General features: G+C 31.8%; 2 protein-coding genes and 1 long non-coding RNA gene across 4 annotated transcripts; 2 read left to right on the forward strand and 1 right to left on the reverse strand.

Moving 5' to 3' along the window:
* Window positions 1–614: 614 nt before the first annotated feature.
* Window positions 615–7,348, forward strand: LOC112738084 (U-box domain-containing protein 6). 2 transcript variants are annotated; one of them, XM_025788371.3, is made up of 6 exons: window positions 615–996; window positions 1,998–2,091; window positions 2,885–3,070; window positions 3,247–3,354; window positions 3,662–4,812; window positions 6,235–7,348. In XM_025788371.3, exons 2-6 carry the CDS (start codon window positions 2,038–2,040, stop codon window positions 7,019–7,021), a joined length of 2,286 nt encoding a protein of 761 aa, XP_025644156.1. In that variant the 5' UTR covers window positions 615–996; window positions 1,998–2,037; the 3' UTR covers window positions 7,022–7,348. The 2 variants fall into 2 exon arrangements, with proteins under 2 accessions (XP_025644156.1, XP_025644157.1); XM_025788372.3 differs by having other exon boundaries at window positions 2,029–2,091.
* A 2,166-nt stretch (window positions 7,349–9,514) lies between these two features.
* Window positions 9,515–18,983, forward strand: LOC112738087 (OVARIAN TUMOR DOMAIN-containing deubiquitinating enzyme 4). Its single transcript, XM_025788376.3, has 5 exons — window positions 9,515–9,817; window positions 11,589–11,710; window positions 12,647–12,687; window positions 18,309–18,407; window positions 18,619–18,983. The coding sequence occupies exons 1-5, from the start codon at window positions 9,772–9,774 to the stop codon at window positions 18,785–18,787; spliced, it is 477 nt and encodes a 158-aa protein (XP_025644161.1). The 5' UTR covers window positions 9,515–9,771; the 3' UTR covers window positions 18,788–18,983.
* On the reverse strand, window positions 14,285–15,460 carry LOC140177934 (uncharacterized). The gene is made up of 3 exons (XR_011869606.1): window positions 15,325–15,460; window positions 14,641–14,674; window positions 14,285–14,377 (listed from the first exon to the last, which is right to left on the reverse strand). It is a non-coding gene; the product is annotated as an uncharacterized lncRNA (long non-coding RNA).
* Window positions 18,984–19,908: the final 925 nt, after the last annotated feature.

Raw genomic sequence — 19,908 nt, forward strand, 5'->3', positions numbered from 1 at the left:
GTAGTATCAAAAAATATTTTAAATTTAATATTATCAAGAAAAAAAAATTATATAAGAACTAATTTGATTAATTTTTAAAATTTTAGGGATGAAAATGACTTACGTCTGAACTTTTAAGGACTATTTTGATTATAAATAACTTTTTTACATGTCAAGTGCCACGTGGCATGTCACGTGTCACTGACCTGACACGTGGCATGCCGGGATCTGACATGTTAATCAATCATATTGTGACACGTGGCATTAACCCTCCACGTCATCATATGCCACGTGGCACTTAACGTGACACGTCATTATCCAACTGACGGAAGGACTAACGTTACCAATTTTAAATTTTTCGGGGACAAATTTTATTATCTTTTTTTTACGGGGACTCGTTTAAAGAATGGGCTATCTTTCGGGGACCAATTTGACTATTTACTCGTAAAATTATTTTAGAATATTTAAAACGGTAAAAAATTTGAAAAACGTTTAAATGGGTAAATACAATTTTTATCTATTTAAAAGCCTAATTTGAGACATGATTGTTTTGAAAATTAATTTGATAGTGACACAGACTATTCTAACTGTGAAGTGTTGGGCGTTAAGTGTTAACCCCCCCAAATTTAAACTTTGCAATTAAATTCGGTTTCCTGCTTCGGCTCAATTCCACTTCCACCCCGTAACACTCACACACAAGGAAAGAGAAGAAGAAAGTGAGAAAAAAGAATAACCAAATCTCGTCATCTCCCTCCACATTTCTCTCTCTTTCTGCTGTCCTTGTGTGCGACTGTGCGTCCTCCGAACTACTCGCTCCTTCCGGTCTAAACCTCATTAGTCATTACCTCTCTGTCTCTCACATTAAACAGATCCTCACAACCCTAAAAAAAAAACCAGTTCTTCTTCTTTTTTCTTTTTTCATTTTTTGTTAATTAATTTTTTTTCGCTCTAAAAGAATTCCATTTCTTAATGAACAAACCCTCCAGCACCATCTCTTCTTCTTCTTCTTCTTCTCTGGTACGTTATTTCTTCTCTCAAACCCTAATCCCGCATCTCACATTTCTCACATGCTCATTTTGCCTTTCAATGCTTCCTCAATCTGATTTATTTTTCTCTCTCTAAGGATTTTTCCGTAATTTTTAATCCTTTTTTATGTGTTGTTGGAGTGAAGATTTCAGCTGGAGATTATGTTCTTTGCGATCGCTTTGTGCTAATTTTTTGTTTTTGGCGTTTATTTTTGGGATTGTGAAGCTGTTAAATAAGAATGCGTTGATTAATTTGCTCGCTGTGAACATGTTTTTGTAAAGAGAGAAAAAATAACCGAAAAATCAGCATTTTCTTCTTTCATTTGATTATTTATACCATGAAAAATGGACAATGTCGAAATTGTTTTGGTTACTTTTCAAATTTTGTCTTAATCTTTCTATTGTGAAGATTTGTCACGGATGTCTTTGCCTTTTCCAATTTAAATTACTATAATTTTTTATTGTGTTAATTGGAAAACCCTTTTCTCCTCTTTGGTTGGGGAAAAAATGTTGAAAACTAAGAGAGAATAATTTGAATTCTTTCTCTTAAAAAAACAAAAAGAGAGCATTGCAAATCCAATGCCTACCGAATTGCTTTATGTTAGGTTTGCTTACAAGGTACTTTTCCTTTTGTTGTATGTTTAGAATATTTATACGCAAAAAGAGAATATTGATGCAGTTTACGTTTTGCATGTAAAACAAGTTTGAAGTCATTGTTTTATTTATTATTTATTTCTTTGATTGATATAAAGAAATTCCCAATAAATAGAGTCACTAAATTTTTATTAGTATTTTCAACACGCTACTTACCTTTCTTGGGTAAATTAAACGAAATGAAACTGAAGAATGGTTGGACTTTTAGTTGATTGCAGCATGGTCTAATCACATGCATTTTTTTTTAATTTAAAAATTCTGAACTGGTAGCGCCATTTTTCTTTACCACTACTTTGCTAATTTTATTTGTTTCCTGATTTTGATCATCGTTAAATATAGTTGGGATCATTTAGCATCTAAGTTTTCACAGTGAATTTGAATGATGGATGTTGCTGAGCTTGAAGAAAATCTTTTTGCAGCAAGTGATGCCAAGGTATCATGACATGTCTTAAATTATTGCGGGATAACTGTTAGAAATTCTTCCTTTAATCCTTTACTTTACTAATATTGATAAATTTGTATTCATTCGTCAATTGTAATTGCTCCATAATTCCTGTAGTACTTAAGATTCAAGTATAATTATCGAGTCTTTTTTTTTTTTCCAGGTAAAGTATGCTTCTTGTTCCTAATGTTTACAATTTTCTTCAAAAATACCCCTAACATTTAATTTCATTCAATTTTGTCCCTAACGTTTTCGATTTATGTCAAAATTACCCATGGACGTTAACACCATCTAAAACGTTAGGGACAAAATTTAAAATGTCCAAGGGTAACTTTATCGAAATGGTTAGGGACAAAATTGGATGAATAAAAAACGATGAGGACAAAATTGAATGAAGTTAAACGTTAGGGATATTTTTGAAGAAAATTGCAAGCGATAAGAACAAAAAGTGTTCTTTACCCTTTTTTTTCATATATATACATATATTTATTTATATCTGTATACACATTAGTTGCATATTTTCCTTTTCCTATTCTTTTTTTTTTGAAGTAAAAGTAACTGTCCTCTGTTTGAACCACATTGAATTATTTTCTTTTACACAATTAACACTACTGCTTTTTAAAGAAGGTTTAGAATTGCTGGCCAAAAAAACCGTAAGAGAGTAAATTTTATGTATAGTTCTCTTGCTCTGGTTTTTTGGGGTATTTTTCCAATTCTTTCATTTTGTTTAATTGTTAAAATTCTCTATTTTCAGCTGACAATGAGTGTTTGGTATCTTGTGCAGTTACATGGAGAAATGTGCAGGACTCTTTCTGCAATATATTGTAAAATATTGAGAATATTTCCTTCTCTAGAAGCAGCTAAGCCTAGGAGCAAATCTGGAATACAGGCATTATGTTCACTGCATGTAGCTTTAGAGAAGTCGAAGAATGTTCTTCAGCACTGCTCAGAGTGTAGTAAACTTTACCTGGTACAATTTTCGTTATTATTGTATAGTTTTCAATTCTATTTTCCGTTAGTGTACCATTATGTAGGGTGGATTTAGTTACCTAAGCCCTTTCAACAAGTTATTTATACCCCATTAGGTTATCTGATTTGGAATACTACTTGTGGAACATCTTGCATATAATATCACTTATGACACAGGCGATAACTGGCGACGCCGTACTTCAAAAATTTGAAAAGGCTAAGTCTGCACTTGTTGACAGTCTTAAACTGGTGGAAGATATTGTTCCTCAATCTATTGGGTGTCAGGTGATAATCTTCAACGATATGGATGTATAGCTTGCTTTTCCATGTTTCAGTTTCTCTTGTTCTATTATGTGGAGGCCCTTACACAGCCTTGCTACTTGCTTTCTGAATGAGTGAGGGGCGGTCTATTTTTTATGTTTCATTTATTTCCAAAATAACTCAATGCCACCTTGTTTGCTATATTCTAAACTCAGCTCTGTACACTGAATCCTGATCATCATGGAGAACCCCCCCCCCCCTCTCTCTCTCTCTCTCCCCCCTCCCCCCTTTTTTTTTAATCATACTTGACATTTGATTTATTTTTGAGCAGGTTGAGAAAATTGTGGATGAACTTGCAAGTACGGTTTTTGCAATTGACCCCTCAGAAAAACAAGTTGGCGACGATTTAATTGCATTGCTTCAGCAGGGAAGGAAGCTTGACAACTCTAATGACAGTAGTGAACTTGAATGTTTTCATCAGGCTGCTACTAGACTTGAAATTACATCTTCAAGAGCAGCTCTTACTGAACGAAGAGCTCTCAAAAAACTCATTGAAAGGGCTCAGGCTGAGGAAGACAAGCGGAAGGAATCAATTATTGCATATCTTTTACACCTCATGAGGAAATATTCTAAGTTGTTCAGAAGTGAATTCTCAGATGATAATGATTCTCAGGGCTCCCAACCCTGTTCACCTACTGTTAATGGATATGTTGAGGATGGTGTTCAGACTCAAGCGTTTGATAGAGTATTTTCAAAACTTAGTTCCATTAACTTAAAGCCGAATAATAGAAAATCAGGCCAGATGCCCCTTCCCCCTGAAGAGTTGAGGTGTCCGATATCTCTGCAACTCATGAGTGATCCTGTTATAATTGCTTCGGGTCAAACATACGAAAGGGCTTGTATAGAAAAATGGTTCAGTGATGGGCATAACACCTGCCCAAAGACTCAACAGAAACTTCCACATCTTTTATTGACTCCTAATTACAATGTCAAGAATCTTGTGGCTAGTTGGTGTGCACAGAATGGAATTCCTATTCCTGAAGGCCCTCCCCAATCTCTTGATTTTAACTATTGGAGATTGGCTTTATCAGATACCGATTCCACAAATTCAAAATCTGTTAACAGTGTAAATTCTTGCAAGTTGAAAGGTGTGAAAGTGGTTCCAGTAGAAGAGAGCGGCATGTCAGAGCAAACTGGGGTAGCTGGAGCTGAAAGTGTGTCTACACAAGAGGACGATAATGAACAGTATCTTAGTTTTCTGAAAGTCTTAACAGAAGGGAACGACTCACAGGAGAAGTGTAAGGTTGTACAAAGGTTAAGGATGTTGCTAAGGGATGATGAGGACGCCAGGACATTTATGGGTGCTAATGGATTTGTTGAAGCACTTATGCAGTTTCTCCAATCAGCTTTGCGTGAAGGAAATGCGATGGATCAAGAAAATGGAGCTATGGCCCTGTTCAACCTTGCTGTGAACAATGACAGGTGTGTATTATTGTTTGTAGTTTTCGTAGTTTTTAACCATAAGGTAAAACTGCTTTTCCATTTTACTAAAAGACTTAAACAACATTTGGTGATTGAAAAGTGATGCTCTTGCATTTAGCTAGAACCACAGTTACTTGGTAATGTTGTAGTAACAAAATATTCATAATTTAATGGCAATGATCTGATCATCATGTACCCATAGTTGCAAAAACCGAACCGGACCGGCAGGTTCGACCGGAAAACCGGACTCTAGTCCGGTTCGGTTTACTCCTTAGACTATTTAAGGAAGAAAACCGGTGTGAACCGGTAAGAACCGGATCAAACCGGTCAAAACCGACAAAAACCGGTGCAAACTGGTCTAACCGAACCAGTCTGCTTGAAAAATTTTAAAAATGTCTCCACCAGGTCTCGAACCAAGAACCTTGGAGCAAAAGCAACCTCCACTTGCCACTCAGCCATTGCGCTTCTAAGTACTATATTTGACAAATACTAATTATATAGTATACACAAATATCTAATTTAATTTAATTTTTGTTTTTTCTATTTTTCAAATTAATTATATTTTAATTATATACCATTATTAATATAAATATAAATTTCACTAAAAATTTATTAATTTACTTGATCTATTTTATTACTAGTATTGTGATTAAGTTATTTGTTTTGATACGTTAAAATCTACTGATATTATAGTTAGATGATAGGCTTTGTGAATTAATTATTTTTTTTAGTTTCAAATTAAGATACTGTTGTAGTATTACTGATAAATTTTATGGTTTTTTTTATATTAGTTATTTTTAGAAGTTGAGACTTGATTCTTCATAAAATGTTAGTGAAGATATGTATTTCAAATTTTAATTTTAATTTTAAGTTTTTAACTATTTTATATTTTATATTTATGTGAGACCGGTTTTATCGGTTCAACTAATAATTTATCGGTTGAACCAATAAACTAATGAACCAGTAGTTTGACCGGTTCGATCACCGGTTCGGTTCTGACAACTATGCATGTACCTCTTCAAGAGCTTCCATCATTTTGTGGAAAAATGAATTGCAAGTTATATGTATTTATTTTTTGAAGCCTCTCTCTTATGTATTAATCCCCCACTCCCCTTCTTGAAATGGACACACAGGAGAAAGAAATGAAGACAATGTGCTTACTGCTTAGTGCAACTCAAATTTGAAAATTGATTATTTTGCTTGTTAAATTTTGACATTGACATTGTTTCTTCAGTTTAATGCCTGGGATTTTTTATATAGGAAAAAAATAGACAGATTTATGCTCCAATAATAATTGAGGCTGAAATTTCTGATGGTGGTGCAGAATAAATGTTCCAGATAGCAATAGTTATTACCTTTCTTTCTCCGCTTTTCCAAATCATTGCATACTTACACTCATTTGTTCCTTTTTCTTTTCAACAGAAACAAGGAAATGATGATATCAGCCGGAGTCTTATCCTTGTTGGACGAAATGATCTACAAACCTACTTGCTATGGGTGTGCAACTGCCCTGTATCTAAATCTCTCTTGCCTTGAAGAATTCAAGCCTATGATTGGTTCAGGTCAGGCTGTCCCATTCCTAGTCAAGATTCTTAAATCCAGCTCTGATGTTCAATGCAAGCTAGATTCGCTCCACACACTCTATAATCTTTCCACCGTACCCACCAACATTCCATACCTCCTTTCATCTGGAATCATTGTTGGCTTGCAATCCCAGCTTGTAGGCCAGGGTGATAGTGTGTGGACCGAAAAATGCATAGCTGTATTGATAAATTTGGCGGTTTCTCAATTGGGTAGAGAGGAAATTGTGTCGTCTCCAGGAATCATAAGCACATTGGCGTCGATACTCGACACTGGTGAGCTCCTAGAGCAAGAGCAAGCCGTGGCATGTCTCCTAATTTTGTGTAACCGGAGCAAGAAATGTTGCGAGATGGTCCTTCAAGAAGGGGTCATCCCTGCCTTGGTCTCAATATCGGTGAATGGGACGTCAAGAGGCAGAGAAAAATCTCAAAAGCTGTTGATGCTCTTCCGAGAGCAACGACAAGAAGAGCATTCCCCGTCCAAGCCACAAGGCCGACCAGAAACCAGCAATTCATCTATGCCTAAGCCTGAGATGAAACCACTATGCAAGTCTACATCTAGGAGAAAGGTGGGAAAGGCTTTAAGCTTTCTGTGGAAAAGCAAGAGCTATTCTGTTTACCAGTGTTAGGTCTCAATGCAAATCTTTCGATGCCTAGCTTCTACTAGCCCTGGTTTTTATCCTAAGCTCAAGTCCTGTTCCATTGGGTGCTCCGACTGGTTTTTCCAACGCGTAGAGGAGATGTACATGCATGTGTAATTTTGTGGATTCTGTTAACTTCAGTTTCTTTCCTCATTGTAATATCAGTCAATTCTTAGTATTAGATATTTATTTAATTTTTGGTAATATATAATAGGTGTTCCACGTCTTAAATTTACTTTTGAAAGGTCGAGTTAGAAACACACAGAAATGTTTCTCTATCTTATTTAATAGTTGGATATTATTACCCTTTTCAAACCACAGCTGCCAGTGTTTAGATTGCCATTGTCAGCTACTGAACCGTTGCTGGAAAGTCATTGGCGGCCATCGGTGCATGTTCGATGTACGGCAATGTGGTACGTACTTTTGTCCTTGAATTGTGTTTCTACTTTACGGAAGTGCTCGAGAATTCTGTTTCAAGACAAATAACATTTAGTCTACTTGTTCGTGTTTACACTTTACACTATTGAACATGTTTTTGTCCAAGGACATGAACCAAACAAAGCATGGAGATGTTTTGTTTATACACCCAAAATTGAGGTAATCATTAACACCTAATCCAAATTATGAGTAGATTAGCGTTTTAGGTGTTAAAAAATGGGTATTAGAGCAAGTATAGATGCAATATACAAGTGGTGTTGAAAGAACTTTTATCTATTGTTACAAAGTAGATAGTTAGGAAGGTATGGCTACTCCATCCTATGTTGGGGAGTAACATTAGCCATCCCATTTGAAATAGCAAAAGGGCCCCTTGCTTTTATTATGTAGGGCTTATATAATTTTTATATATAAATTGACCACTTGACCTATTGAACCTTCTATTGTATTCTTTTGAAGCGTAAGTCTTCCAAATTGGATAGCTGGCCAAACCCTTCATGTAAGTTCCATTCAATTCATTGCTATCGAGTCCTAATACTTGAAGAGAAGAAAATTGAGAAAGGTTTGTCATCATACTAGTAATTTGATTCCTTCCCAAATCCAAAGTAGGCAATGTTTTGTGAATGCAAGGAGAAAATGCATGAACGAGCTCGTGAATTCCCATGGTCAACTTATTGTTAGATATGTCTAGTTCACTCAAAGTTCTACCACGTACTTGGCCTTGAAGGAAGTTATTTGCAAGATATAACTGCTGGACTAAATTTATGAAGACATTGATCAATCACTACATTTAATTTCTCACAATATGTGCATCAGGATTGTACTCAACAATGCTTCTGACCACCACCCTTTTTCCCTTGTTTCCCTTTACCTCCTTTCTTGGTCCCTTTACTAGACATTCCAGAGCCATGATCTTGATCTTGATGTTGACGGTGCTGAATTTAGCAAATGCCTCACATGATCACATCCAGTATGCCATTTTTAAAAAGAGTAATGTTAGGAAGCTATTTTTTTCTTGTCAAGATTATCCAATTTTTTAAAAGTTATTTTATTTATTCTAGATTCTAAATCATAAATCTTTAATTCTAAACATAAACCCTAAAATAAAGTTAGTTGATATTGTCTAACTAAAAATTGGCTTCTTATATTTTCTATTTCTAAAGCAGCCTTTCATATTAGACGGGCATGCTGGTCTATACAGAGCATATCATTCTATTTACATCTAAACGAGATTAGGACTAAATCTGGAAAGATTCCATCCTAATTCTTGTACCTCTTTGGTTAAAAGTTTTGTGCGTTAAAGTCTCTTACAAGTATTCCCACATTCGGTTCATACTTCATAGTTCATAGGATGATATCCGACTAGAATTATGCATCCATGTTATTCTTTCTAACTACTTTTAAACTCATTTCACGCATAAGCATATATTAGCAAAGAATAAAGCTAGACGCGTCTACACCTAATTATCTATGATGCATGGACACTGACACGGACACGACAGGACACGGGACACGCCGACACGCAAATTTTAAAATCTTACATGACACGGGGACACGCATATATATAAAATATAAAGTATTTTTTAGATAAATCGTAATGATATTTTAATATTTTATTGATATTAAAATATAAATTTTTTAAAATATTTTTAATGTCTTATTTTAATTATATCAAGTATTTAAAATATTTTTTGTTTTAATAAATAATAATATATACTATATCTAAATTTATTTTAAGAATATATATTAAAAATAAGACCGGACACGCTGTCATGTGATGGTATTTAGGTGTGTCCGGAGAAGAATTTTTTATTTTTTATTGAGACGGTTTGGACACAACAGACACGCGTGTCGGACGAGTGTCGGTGTCGTATCCGAAATGTGTCCGACACGCAGACACGGTAACTCAGCAAAGTGTCCGTGCTTCATAGCTAATTATATTTAGGTGTGTCTAAAGAATTCTTTTTTTATTAAAGCACAATTGGAAATGTCTTACAAATATGGTATTTGAAATATATTTAATATGTAACGCGACGACTCAACAATGTGCCTGTGACAAATTAAAATTATGTTCCTGTTTTTGTGGCATAATGAATAAATTAAAAAAAAAGGGAAAAAAATGAAAAGGAGAGAGAAGGGGGAACCGTATTCGATTCTCTAGTGAGAATTTCATGTCACAGCTCAACCACAAGGAAACTAAGATGATAGAGATAAGGAGCGTTTGGAGGAAGTGCCCACGAACTCCATTCTTGAAGCTCAAAACACAATAGCACCAAACAGGTGTTAGCTCGGGGGTTCTAGTGATGCCGCAATCAGAAAAGTCGTTCAGTAACAAACTTCCAATAATCTGTATGTCGTGCCTTTTTTATTTTTTAATTTTTAGTGCTATATATTATTATGTTATTATTTTTATATGCTTGAGTAACTTTTGAGTTTACAAGACATAACTAGTTTTCTTGTAAAACCATCGCTTGTTTAACATGGGTCTTTGGAACGCCTTGCTTGTACTTGAATTCGTTCAACGAATTCAATTCAATTCTCTGGCTTGAAATTATATTATGAGAATTCAGTTGTAAATTGGTCAAGAAGTCAGTTCATTTCATGGCTATTGCAAATCATGTAATTTAATTCAATTTTATAATTTAGTCTTTTGAGTTCTATCTCCTTTTCTTTTCTTTTTATTTCCCTTTTTTTCCATTCTAAACACCCTAGTGATGTTTTGGCATGCTACCTCTTGATGGCAAGGTGGGCAAAAGAAAACTTATATCACAAAGTACAAATAGTTGATGTGTTATTATTTGATTGAGTTTATTTATATGGTTGGCTTGGATGTCGGGTATGTGTGTTTGGGATAAAAGGTTATTGGTAAAATACATAGGAAGTTGGACCCTTAGAGCCTAGGCTAAGTAGTATATTTCTGCTTCTGTTTTATTTTTCCAAATAGTATTGTTCGGACTTTGTTTTCCCATAAATAATGCTCTGAGTTTTGGTTATTCATGTTACTAATATAACATAGGAAGAATTTTAAGTGTAACAAGTACACCGATATTTCAATAATTTTAATCGTTGATTTTAATTATAAAAAATATATAATATATATTATTTAAAATTAATAGTTAAAATTACTAGAATAGTTCTATGTACATTTAAAATTTTTTCTATAATATATATATTTCATTCTTAAAATTTTGGATCAAAATCGTCTTTGATCTTTTTATTTTTTTTTTATTCTCAATGTTATAAAACTTTATAAAATCATCTTTTTCAATGTTATTTTTTAGATCAAATTATCCTAATAATAATAAAAAACAAAACAAAACCTTCCTCACCTGCAGAGATTTGAGAAATCATTATGGGATCTACGAGGAGTTTCTCGTTCAACTCGAAAGAGATGTTCTGTAGATTTTTTTCAATCATCAATATACAGTCCATTCATTCATTTCTACAAATTATTTATCTTACTCATTTGAATCCTCACACAAATTATTATACAATTATTCTTCAAGAAAGAGAAGAAGCTCTTCGACGTCGTTCTGCACACTTGTGCTCCCTCCAATGGTCCCAGGGTTGGCGTTCTAGTTTATCACTTTGTTCCCAAGGGTTTGGTTGCTCCTTCAGAAGTGAAGTGACATCCATAATTCCATGTTTGATTTTCTTGGAAAGATTTAACATCATCGCCATACTAGTGGAGGTTTGGAGGAGGTTGACCAAGGTCAAGTATAGGATGAAACTGACAATGAAATTAGGGATAGAAAAAAGGGTAGTTTGAGAATTTTAAAAGTGTCTTAGTATTTAAGTAGTTTTGTCCATAAAATTTTATCGTACAAAGTCAATTTTATTTTTTCATACTTAGATTTGTTAGTGTTTAAAACATTGTTGGGTAAAATAGTAGTTTAATATATGTGTGCGCACGTGTGTTACTATGATGATTGCAAAATTAAGGTGGTTACAATAGTACCTTAGAAAATGGTATTATCATTTCTGTTTTTATGTCATTCCATATATAATTTTTTTTTGCATTGTATATTTAGATGAATTTGTAAAATAACTTTTGCTTATTATAGGTTAATTATTTTGATTTAACATAATTTTTGGACAATATATTTGCCTATATTTACAGGGATTCCAGGGGATGGCAGATGTTTGTTTAGGTCTGTAGTGTATGGTGCATGCCTTAGAAGAAGGGAGCCATCTCCAAGTCTCAATAGGCAAAAAGAACTTGCAGATGACCTTAGAGCCAAAGTAATCTTTCACCTTAATTAATTTATTAAGTAACTTATGAATATTGTTAAAGTAATTATATTCTATTCTATGCAATCTAAGAGCATATCCAATGGAGTGTTTTTAGAGTATCACTTTTGATATTTTTAGGAAGTGAATTGATTTAGAATTGAAATATGAATTGGAGTTGATTTATGAAATGAAACCGATATCACTTTAGAAAAACAATATCACCTTAATGGAGAACCAATAAAATTTTGCCACTCGTATAATTATGTTTTTAAAATAATAAAATTCTTATTCAACTAATACTATGCATTGGAGAAGCAAATTTCACCTTTAATTTTAAATTACTATTTATAAGAGACTAAACTTTCTGCCTTGCAACTAGCCTCTCTCACTCAATATAAGGTCAGATGATCCCTTCTTGTCTCCTTCTCAGTTAGGTCCAATAAATCTCTTCCCTTGGATCAATAAGTCCCCCGATCCTTTTCTTTATCTTTCATCCACATATGATCCCACAAATATTCTTATAGAACCCCAAATTAAATGAAATTAGAACTAGCATTAAAAATGCTCTAAAAATTAATCAAAATTTAATAGGATGGTTGGTGCATGGATGAAATAAACATTAATCACTCAATGACCAAGAGTTAATAATTATGGTAAAATTAAATTGATATTTTATCATAATTAAATTATGTCACACATAACACTCTTCTATATTTATAAAATTATTACATCGAATTTCTCTAAAAATAAATTATTCTAATAGTAAAATTATGTGCATGTAATTTAACTTAATATTAATTATGTCACATATGAGAAAACAATTATCAATATTAAAATTATGGCACTAGCTAGTACTTTTTATACTTTAGTTATCCATGCATGTCTGAATTCAAAATATGTAGTGTAGTTGTTTCAGTGATGAATCTTTAATTTATTTATTTGTAGGTCGTAGATGAATTCATCAAGAGGAGGGCAGATACTGAATGGTAAGTTCTCTACGTTCTTTATAATGAGACAAAGAATGTTTGTGATTCACTTTTACTTCAAACCTTCACTTATATATATAATTATCTCATTTTCATTATAGAATAAAAATAAAGTGTAGCTGAAAAATAATATCAAAGATAGAATGTTAGATTGATACATGAAAAATTCCTAAGCTAAAATTAAAGGTCCTTTTTTTTTTCTTTGTTAGGGTGTTAGATTGACACATGAATTCCAGGTATGATGATTCATTTGGGCTTTTGGCCCATTCTAATAAAACAAAAATGGTATAATGATTCATAGAAATGATTAGAAATTTAGGATTATCTCATGTCTCTCTATCATGAGAATGCCATGTTACAACTTACAACACACAATATATGATAATGCATATATTTGGCAAAAGTACAAGGTGTGATTATTGTTGGGAGATAAAATAATGAAATATAGTAGCAATTTTCAATCATTTATTCCATGTAATAAGCAAGGTTAACTCTAATCTTCGAAATTTAAAATATAATTTATTTAGTTATTAAATTACATTTAGTAGATTATTTTATTTTCTGATGAGTTAGTTTTTAGTCAATTATATATTACTTTCACAAGACATACTACAAAATGTGGCTTAATGACATAACTTATATAAAAAACCTCAAAATATTATATTACTTTCACATAAAAAACCATATGGTACGGTATTGACCAATATAATATTGAGAATTTTTAAATTTTCTGTTTTATACCAATAACACATTTTAAAAATGAGATTTTTTCAGAAATAAAATAAAAAAATTATTATTTCGTCAAATCCGATTTTTCAACTTTAATTTTTTAAATATGATTTTTTTTAGGGTGATTGCCTATCCCTCGACGAATTCTATAATTTATATAGAGTTCAATAAAAAATCATTCAAAAGAAGAAACTGTTTAATCTACATTTAAAAAAATAATAAAAAAGATTAATTTTGCTGGATCTCCTAAGATTAGTGAAGGTGCAGAGTTAGAAAGGATAATATCATGGAATTATGAAATAAGGGATAGTAATAAGATTCAATTAGACACAATAGGATCCAACAAGGGGAATTTGTGTTGAGGGTCATTGCTAGAGATAGGGAGATAGAAATAGAGAAAGAGAATAGAACTATTGAAGGTTTATTAGCAATAGAATAAATACAACACTACTTCCAATTAATCATTTCTCGTACTCTATATATACTACTAGTACTCTAACTAATAATTTCTAGAACTAGAGACTCAACAATCAATTATGCAGGAAAATAAAAACTTACCGATTTCTTGCTTTTCTGAATTTTGACCAAGTCTAACTTCACTTGTCGCTACACCCTCCCTCAAACTTGAGGTTGATCTAAGAACAATTTGTAGTTTAGCCTTAAGCCTAAAAAAAGGCAGGAGAAGACAATGGCTTAGTCAACACTTGTGCTACTTGATCTATATCAAGTATGTGTATAACATAGAGCTGCTATTTTTGAAGCTCTTTTCGAATTAGTCGAGCCTCTATCTGAAAGTTCTTGGTCCTATCATGCATTATTGGATTTGCCATCAAGAGAACCCCAAATATACACAATAACTAGAAACTGACCTGCGATCTTCAAGATCTGCTGCCCAATCTGAATCCGAGAATCATTACATCTATGCAAAATTAGATCATAATCTCTTGTGCCTTGTATGTACCTAAGCACACGTTTGACAACCTTTCAATGTGCTAGTAAAGGATTGTGCATGAGTTGACTTATCTTGCACACGGCAAAAGATAAATCTGATCGAATTATACACAAATATTGTAAAGATCCAACAACAATTCTATATAACTTTGGGTCGTCCTGTTGATAAGAGTTGAAGAGAATAAATCATGGGAGTTGGCAGTGAACTAGCTTGTGCCATTCCCAATTTTGAGAGAAGATTAGTCACATACTTGGTTTGAGACAAGTGAATACCTCAACACAATCGTGAGAGAATCTTCTTGATAAACTGACAAATAACAACACAATAGTGAGCATGGAACTCAAAATAAACAAAATTATCTTCAGACAACTTTGATACACTAATACGGTTTTTGGTGATTTGAGGTGAGTGAATTGATTGTTGTAAAGAGAACCATCTTTTGGAGTCTAATGCATAAAAAAAAGAATGACCAACACGATTGATTGGAATACCAAAACCATTACCCAATTGAACCTGATCAAAACGGGCTCTATTCAAATCTTGATTCATAGAGTTTGGTAAAGATGGAAAAGAGGATTGAGTGAGATTGGCTTGCATCATACTATTTTCAGGTTTCCTAAATTTTTCAAGCATGTCATCATTAGAAAGGATCACAGATTCAACTTCATTGAGACAATACATCTCAGGTTTAGCATTAATATTAGTAATCAAACTGTGATAAATCTCGTTTAGTCCCTCCAAGATTACTTCAATATGGTCTTTAATTGATAGAGGATAACCAAGAGTAGGCAAAGAGTGTGTGATATGCTTGGTCTTTGAAATATATTATGATGTAGAAGATCCTTGCTTCTTTATTGTCTTTAATTGTTTCTTCAATTGCTTGACTCTGTACTTGGTTGATTTCAAGAAATACTCTTTAATTCTTTTCAAATTTGAAAAGCAAAAGTGCAACCTACCATTTTATTCTCGAATTCAGTATCCAACGAGGCCACCATCCATGGGTTAAGATTGTAATCACCTGGAAGCCACTGTTTATATTGCCGTAATTCAACTCTAGCTTGTTGATTTGAGGTTGAGCTGAATTGAGCTGGTATGCGATCTTTATGTAAATGTTCTTCAATATCTTGGCCTTTGATCACAAATAAAGCTTGTTGATGACATGTCTTGTGATTAGTTTCACAAAGTTTGTCACTAATGGGAGTAAAAGGTATGTGATTAAAGAAATTGGATCTCCTACAAAATAGTTCAAAATAGAAAGGGGTCTATAATAAAGTGATCCACTATCTTTGTTTTTATTTTTTTTATTGTTGATGCTCTTCATAGGATGGTTACGGAGGTTGTAAGAAATGAATGTATATCTCCACTGCAAGTAGGAAAGATAATATAGAATTATCTCATTTCCAGTTTGTAGATGACATTTCTTATTTTATTCACTAGAGGAGACTACTAGAAACTATAAAAAACTATTACGGTGTTTTGAGTTAATGTTGGGATTAAGCATTGATTTTGATAAGTCTAATTTGATACCGATGAATTATCAACAAGAGTGGATACAAAAGACGTGTAGGTTGTTGAAATGCAAGGAGACTATGCTACCAATCAAATACCTTGAAATATACTTGGGTATGAATCCGAGACTTGTGAAGACATAAAAATCGATTATTGACAAAGTGGTAGAGAAGCTCAATATGTGAAAAATAAAGATTCTCAATAGCTGGTAAGCTAGTTCTTATTAATTTGCTATGTATAGTTTGTCAGTTTACTATCTAAGTTTATATAAGATGTTCAAGATAGTGGCAAAAAGGTTGATTACACTGCAAAAAAGATTCTTATAGGGTAATAAGGAGGATGGAAAAATGGGGTGGCTTTAGTAAAGTGAAAGATAGTGCAAGCAACGAAAAAATTAGGAGGTCTAGGTGTTAGTGATGCAATGATTCAAAATACATCTCTATCGTTTAAATGATGGTGGTGGGTTTCTAAGAAGGACTGTTTTGGAAGAACATTGTATGATAATGCAATGACTTGAATCTTTGATGAGATGCTTTCAAGGGAGACATTACCAATAAGAAGGGTCCATAGAAGAAAATTTGTCATTTGCATATAAAGGAGTAATAGATAAAAGACAAGATAATCAATGGTTTGGTTTTGGAGTCAGGGGATGTAAGAAGAATTTATTTTTGGGAGGATAGTAGTAAATTAAAAGATAATTTTTTAAGATTTTTTTCGGTTTCAAATAAAAAATGATTTGTCATAGGAAAGTGTATGTGGGTTTTGAGATGGATTAAAATGAATGTGAAATTTTTAATGGAGGAGGGAACTTGAACTATTAAACCAATTTTATAAGATTTTACAATCAGTAAAATCAACAACAGAAACAAATAGAGTTGTGTGAAAGTTTGAAAAAAAATGATACTTTTCTACTAATTCATTTGTGTAAGCCTTGTAAGCAGAAATTTTTGGAGCTTATATATAATTACATCTTTACTAAAGGTGTATAAAAGGCCTTGATGCTATTACGAATCGAGCTATTTACTTAATTTATTTTGGTTGGCAAAGTTAACACAGAAGGATAAACTGAGTAGATTATGCGTTATCAATCAGAATAACAATGTTTGTGTATTATGTAAAAAGGATATTAAAAATGTACAACACTTATTTTCTTGATTATGAATTTACTTAAAAGGTGTGGAATTGGTTGTTAGATTTTAGTAAGCGTTAGACTGTTTCAGATACAATAAAGCAATATTTTAAAAATTAGACTGTGTAAGGATGAGTAAAAAAAATAATTGATTAGATTCTTTTTTGTTATTTGAAATATTTGGTTAGAATGATGAAATAATTTTTTAGAATAAAATATTAGAAATAACAAAAATTGTTGACAAATTATTTATGTGCTATAAAGAATAAAGTAGTGTAGATCCTTTAAATTATTGATGAGAATATCAAAAATAATAAAATTTAAATTTTTTTTATTTTGTTTACTCTTTTAGTCCATTTTATTATGTTATTCTTTTTGTTCAAAAATAAAATAAATAGAATAAAAATATTAAAAATTTATATAAATAAAGATAAAATGTTGACCATCTAAGAATTAAACATTATTTAGAGCTTGTAAATCTAACAACTAAATAATTTAATTTTGAAAACATAAAAAATAAAAATAAATGATATTTATAATTTTAGTAATTAAATTGAACTTTGACTTGAAATAACAGTGATTCTCACCACCTTAACATATATATATATATATATATATATATATATATATATATATATATATATATATATATATAATTTTAAAAATAAAAATTAAAAAAATAAAAGAAATGTGTCAGAGTCACCATTTAATCGATAATTATAAATTTTATATCTAACAATGAAACAATTCTAATGCATAAAATAATATTTTTTTACAGAATATTTTGTAATTAAGAATGACAATATTATCTGAATTCACAAAGATCTAATTTGTCATACCTGATCAGAACGGATAATTATCTGATCCAATACGTAGATTTTTGGTAGAACAGCGGTAGAATTGGGTTTTAAAAATTCTCGCTTTTATTCATCTCATAATATATAAAATTATTAATATTATTATTTGATATTGTATCATTCTTAAATTTATGATTTAATTTATATTATATATATAATCATAGTTATATAAATTTTAAAATTTAATTTTATTTATTAAATTTTAATAATTAATAAAAATAGGTAGAGACCCGACGGGTACTTACAAAGATATATTAGGATATAGATTTTACTAATAGTGGGAGAGGCAAAACAGGTTTTATACAGACTGTTATAGAACAAAACAGAATTTGATAAGACAAAAGTTTGCCTCCACCCATCCGATTGCCACCCTATTTATAGTTGATGTTGAGTTGGAATTAAGTATACAGTGTTTAATGTAATTTATAATAATGCATATACATAGGTTTCTTGAGGATGACTTTGACACCTACACAGGACAAATGCGAAAGCCTCACGTTTGGGGAGGAGAACCTGAACTTCTTATGTCCTCGCATGTTTTACAGTTAAGACAATTTTATTGCCATGAATTTGCTATTGATATTTTATTTTTATTTATATTTTTAAAATTAACTTTCATACTTCTTATTATTATTATTATTATTATTATTATTATTATTATTATTATGGTAATGGAAAAGATCTATAAAAATTAGGAGTAATTGGTAAGGTAGAATTATATGTTGATATAATTGATATATGTGTTGTGGTTATAGGATGCCTATAACAGTGGTGATGGAGGATAAGAAATCCAAGAATCTTAAAGTAATAGCTGAATATGGTCAAGAGTATGGTAAGGATAACCCAATTCGTGTTATCTATCACGGTTATGGCCATTATGATGCCTTCAACAATTCCAATAACACTACATACTCGCAGAAATGATTACAACTTTGATAAGCTGCATATATCATATGTTTGTGATTAGTGAATTATTAAGATCCCTGTTATACATCTATCCCATCACTAGTGCCATTTTATATATATTTTTTATAAAACTTAATTTTACCGATTAATAGTTAAATTACAATAACTTATTTTGCTGTAAAAATAAAACATCAATAAGATTATATTTCAGTAACTAATATTTATATACATTTTAAATTTTTATATTACCGTTAATTTTGTTACGTGCAGTGATACGAGGAGAGAAAACAATCTCTTTATCGGTGGCACAGTCCAAATCGACAAATAACCCTTCTAATCAAAGTTTAAATTCAAACAATAAAAATAATCGAGAGTCTTTCAACCTCGGGTCGTTCTCCTTAGAACGATGCAATTAAGGTGTCAACATTTTCGGTTGACAAGAAAATTGGGGATTTTGAAATTTTAGATTAAAAGAACTAAATAATAAAAGAACAAAAGAACATGATCAAAAAGGTATTTAATGCAATTAAAAAAAAGCAAGATCAAAACTAATGAAAATGCTATAAATGTGTAAAAGAGCCTTGACTTGGGAATGAGAGTTAAGAAATCCTATCATCGCCATAACCACAACTATGGCAACTATGATGAGTCAATCTCGCTTCGTCTATTCCTAACATCGAGGAGTAAGTCAAGCAAGCATAATTGACCTTAATCTATAAGTCCTAGCTAACTCACCAATCACTTGGTGAAAAGCTAGCCTCAATGGAAATAAGAGTCAACTAACTACTCAAGAGTTGTCACTAAATGTCGGACATTATGACTCTAGTATCCTAAGAACTCATTGCCCAAACCAATGTGTGAAAATCTACTCAAAATCTAAAGTTGGCATTTTCACAAATACTTTGTATGCATAAAAGTAAAACATAAAATTTTGTAAAGGAAAGTGTAAAACTATAACCAACTATTCAAAAAAACAACAAGAAACATTCAACCAAACAAATATAAAGCATGGAACATTAAATTCATCAATCAAAACTTCAAGAAACTAAAATAAAATTATAAACAAAGTAACTTGAACCAAAAGACAAAGAGAAATTCTCCACATACAAGCGTTTTTTTATACAAGTCTTTACAAGTGT

Source organism: Arachis hypogaea, chromosome 13 (genome assembly GCF_003086295.3).
Source record: "Arachis hypogaea cultivar Tifrunner chromosome 13, arahy.Tifrunner.gnm2.J5K5, whole genome shotgun sequence".
In the NCBI taxonomy this organism is placed as follows: Eukaryota; Viridiplantae; Streptophyta; class Magnoliopsida; order Fabales; family Fabaceae; genus Arachis; species Arachis hypogaea.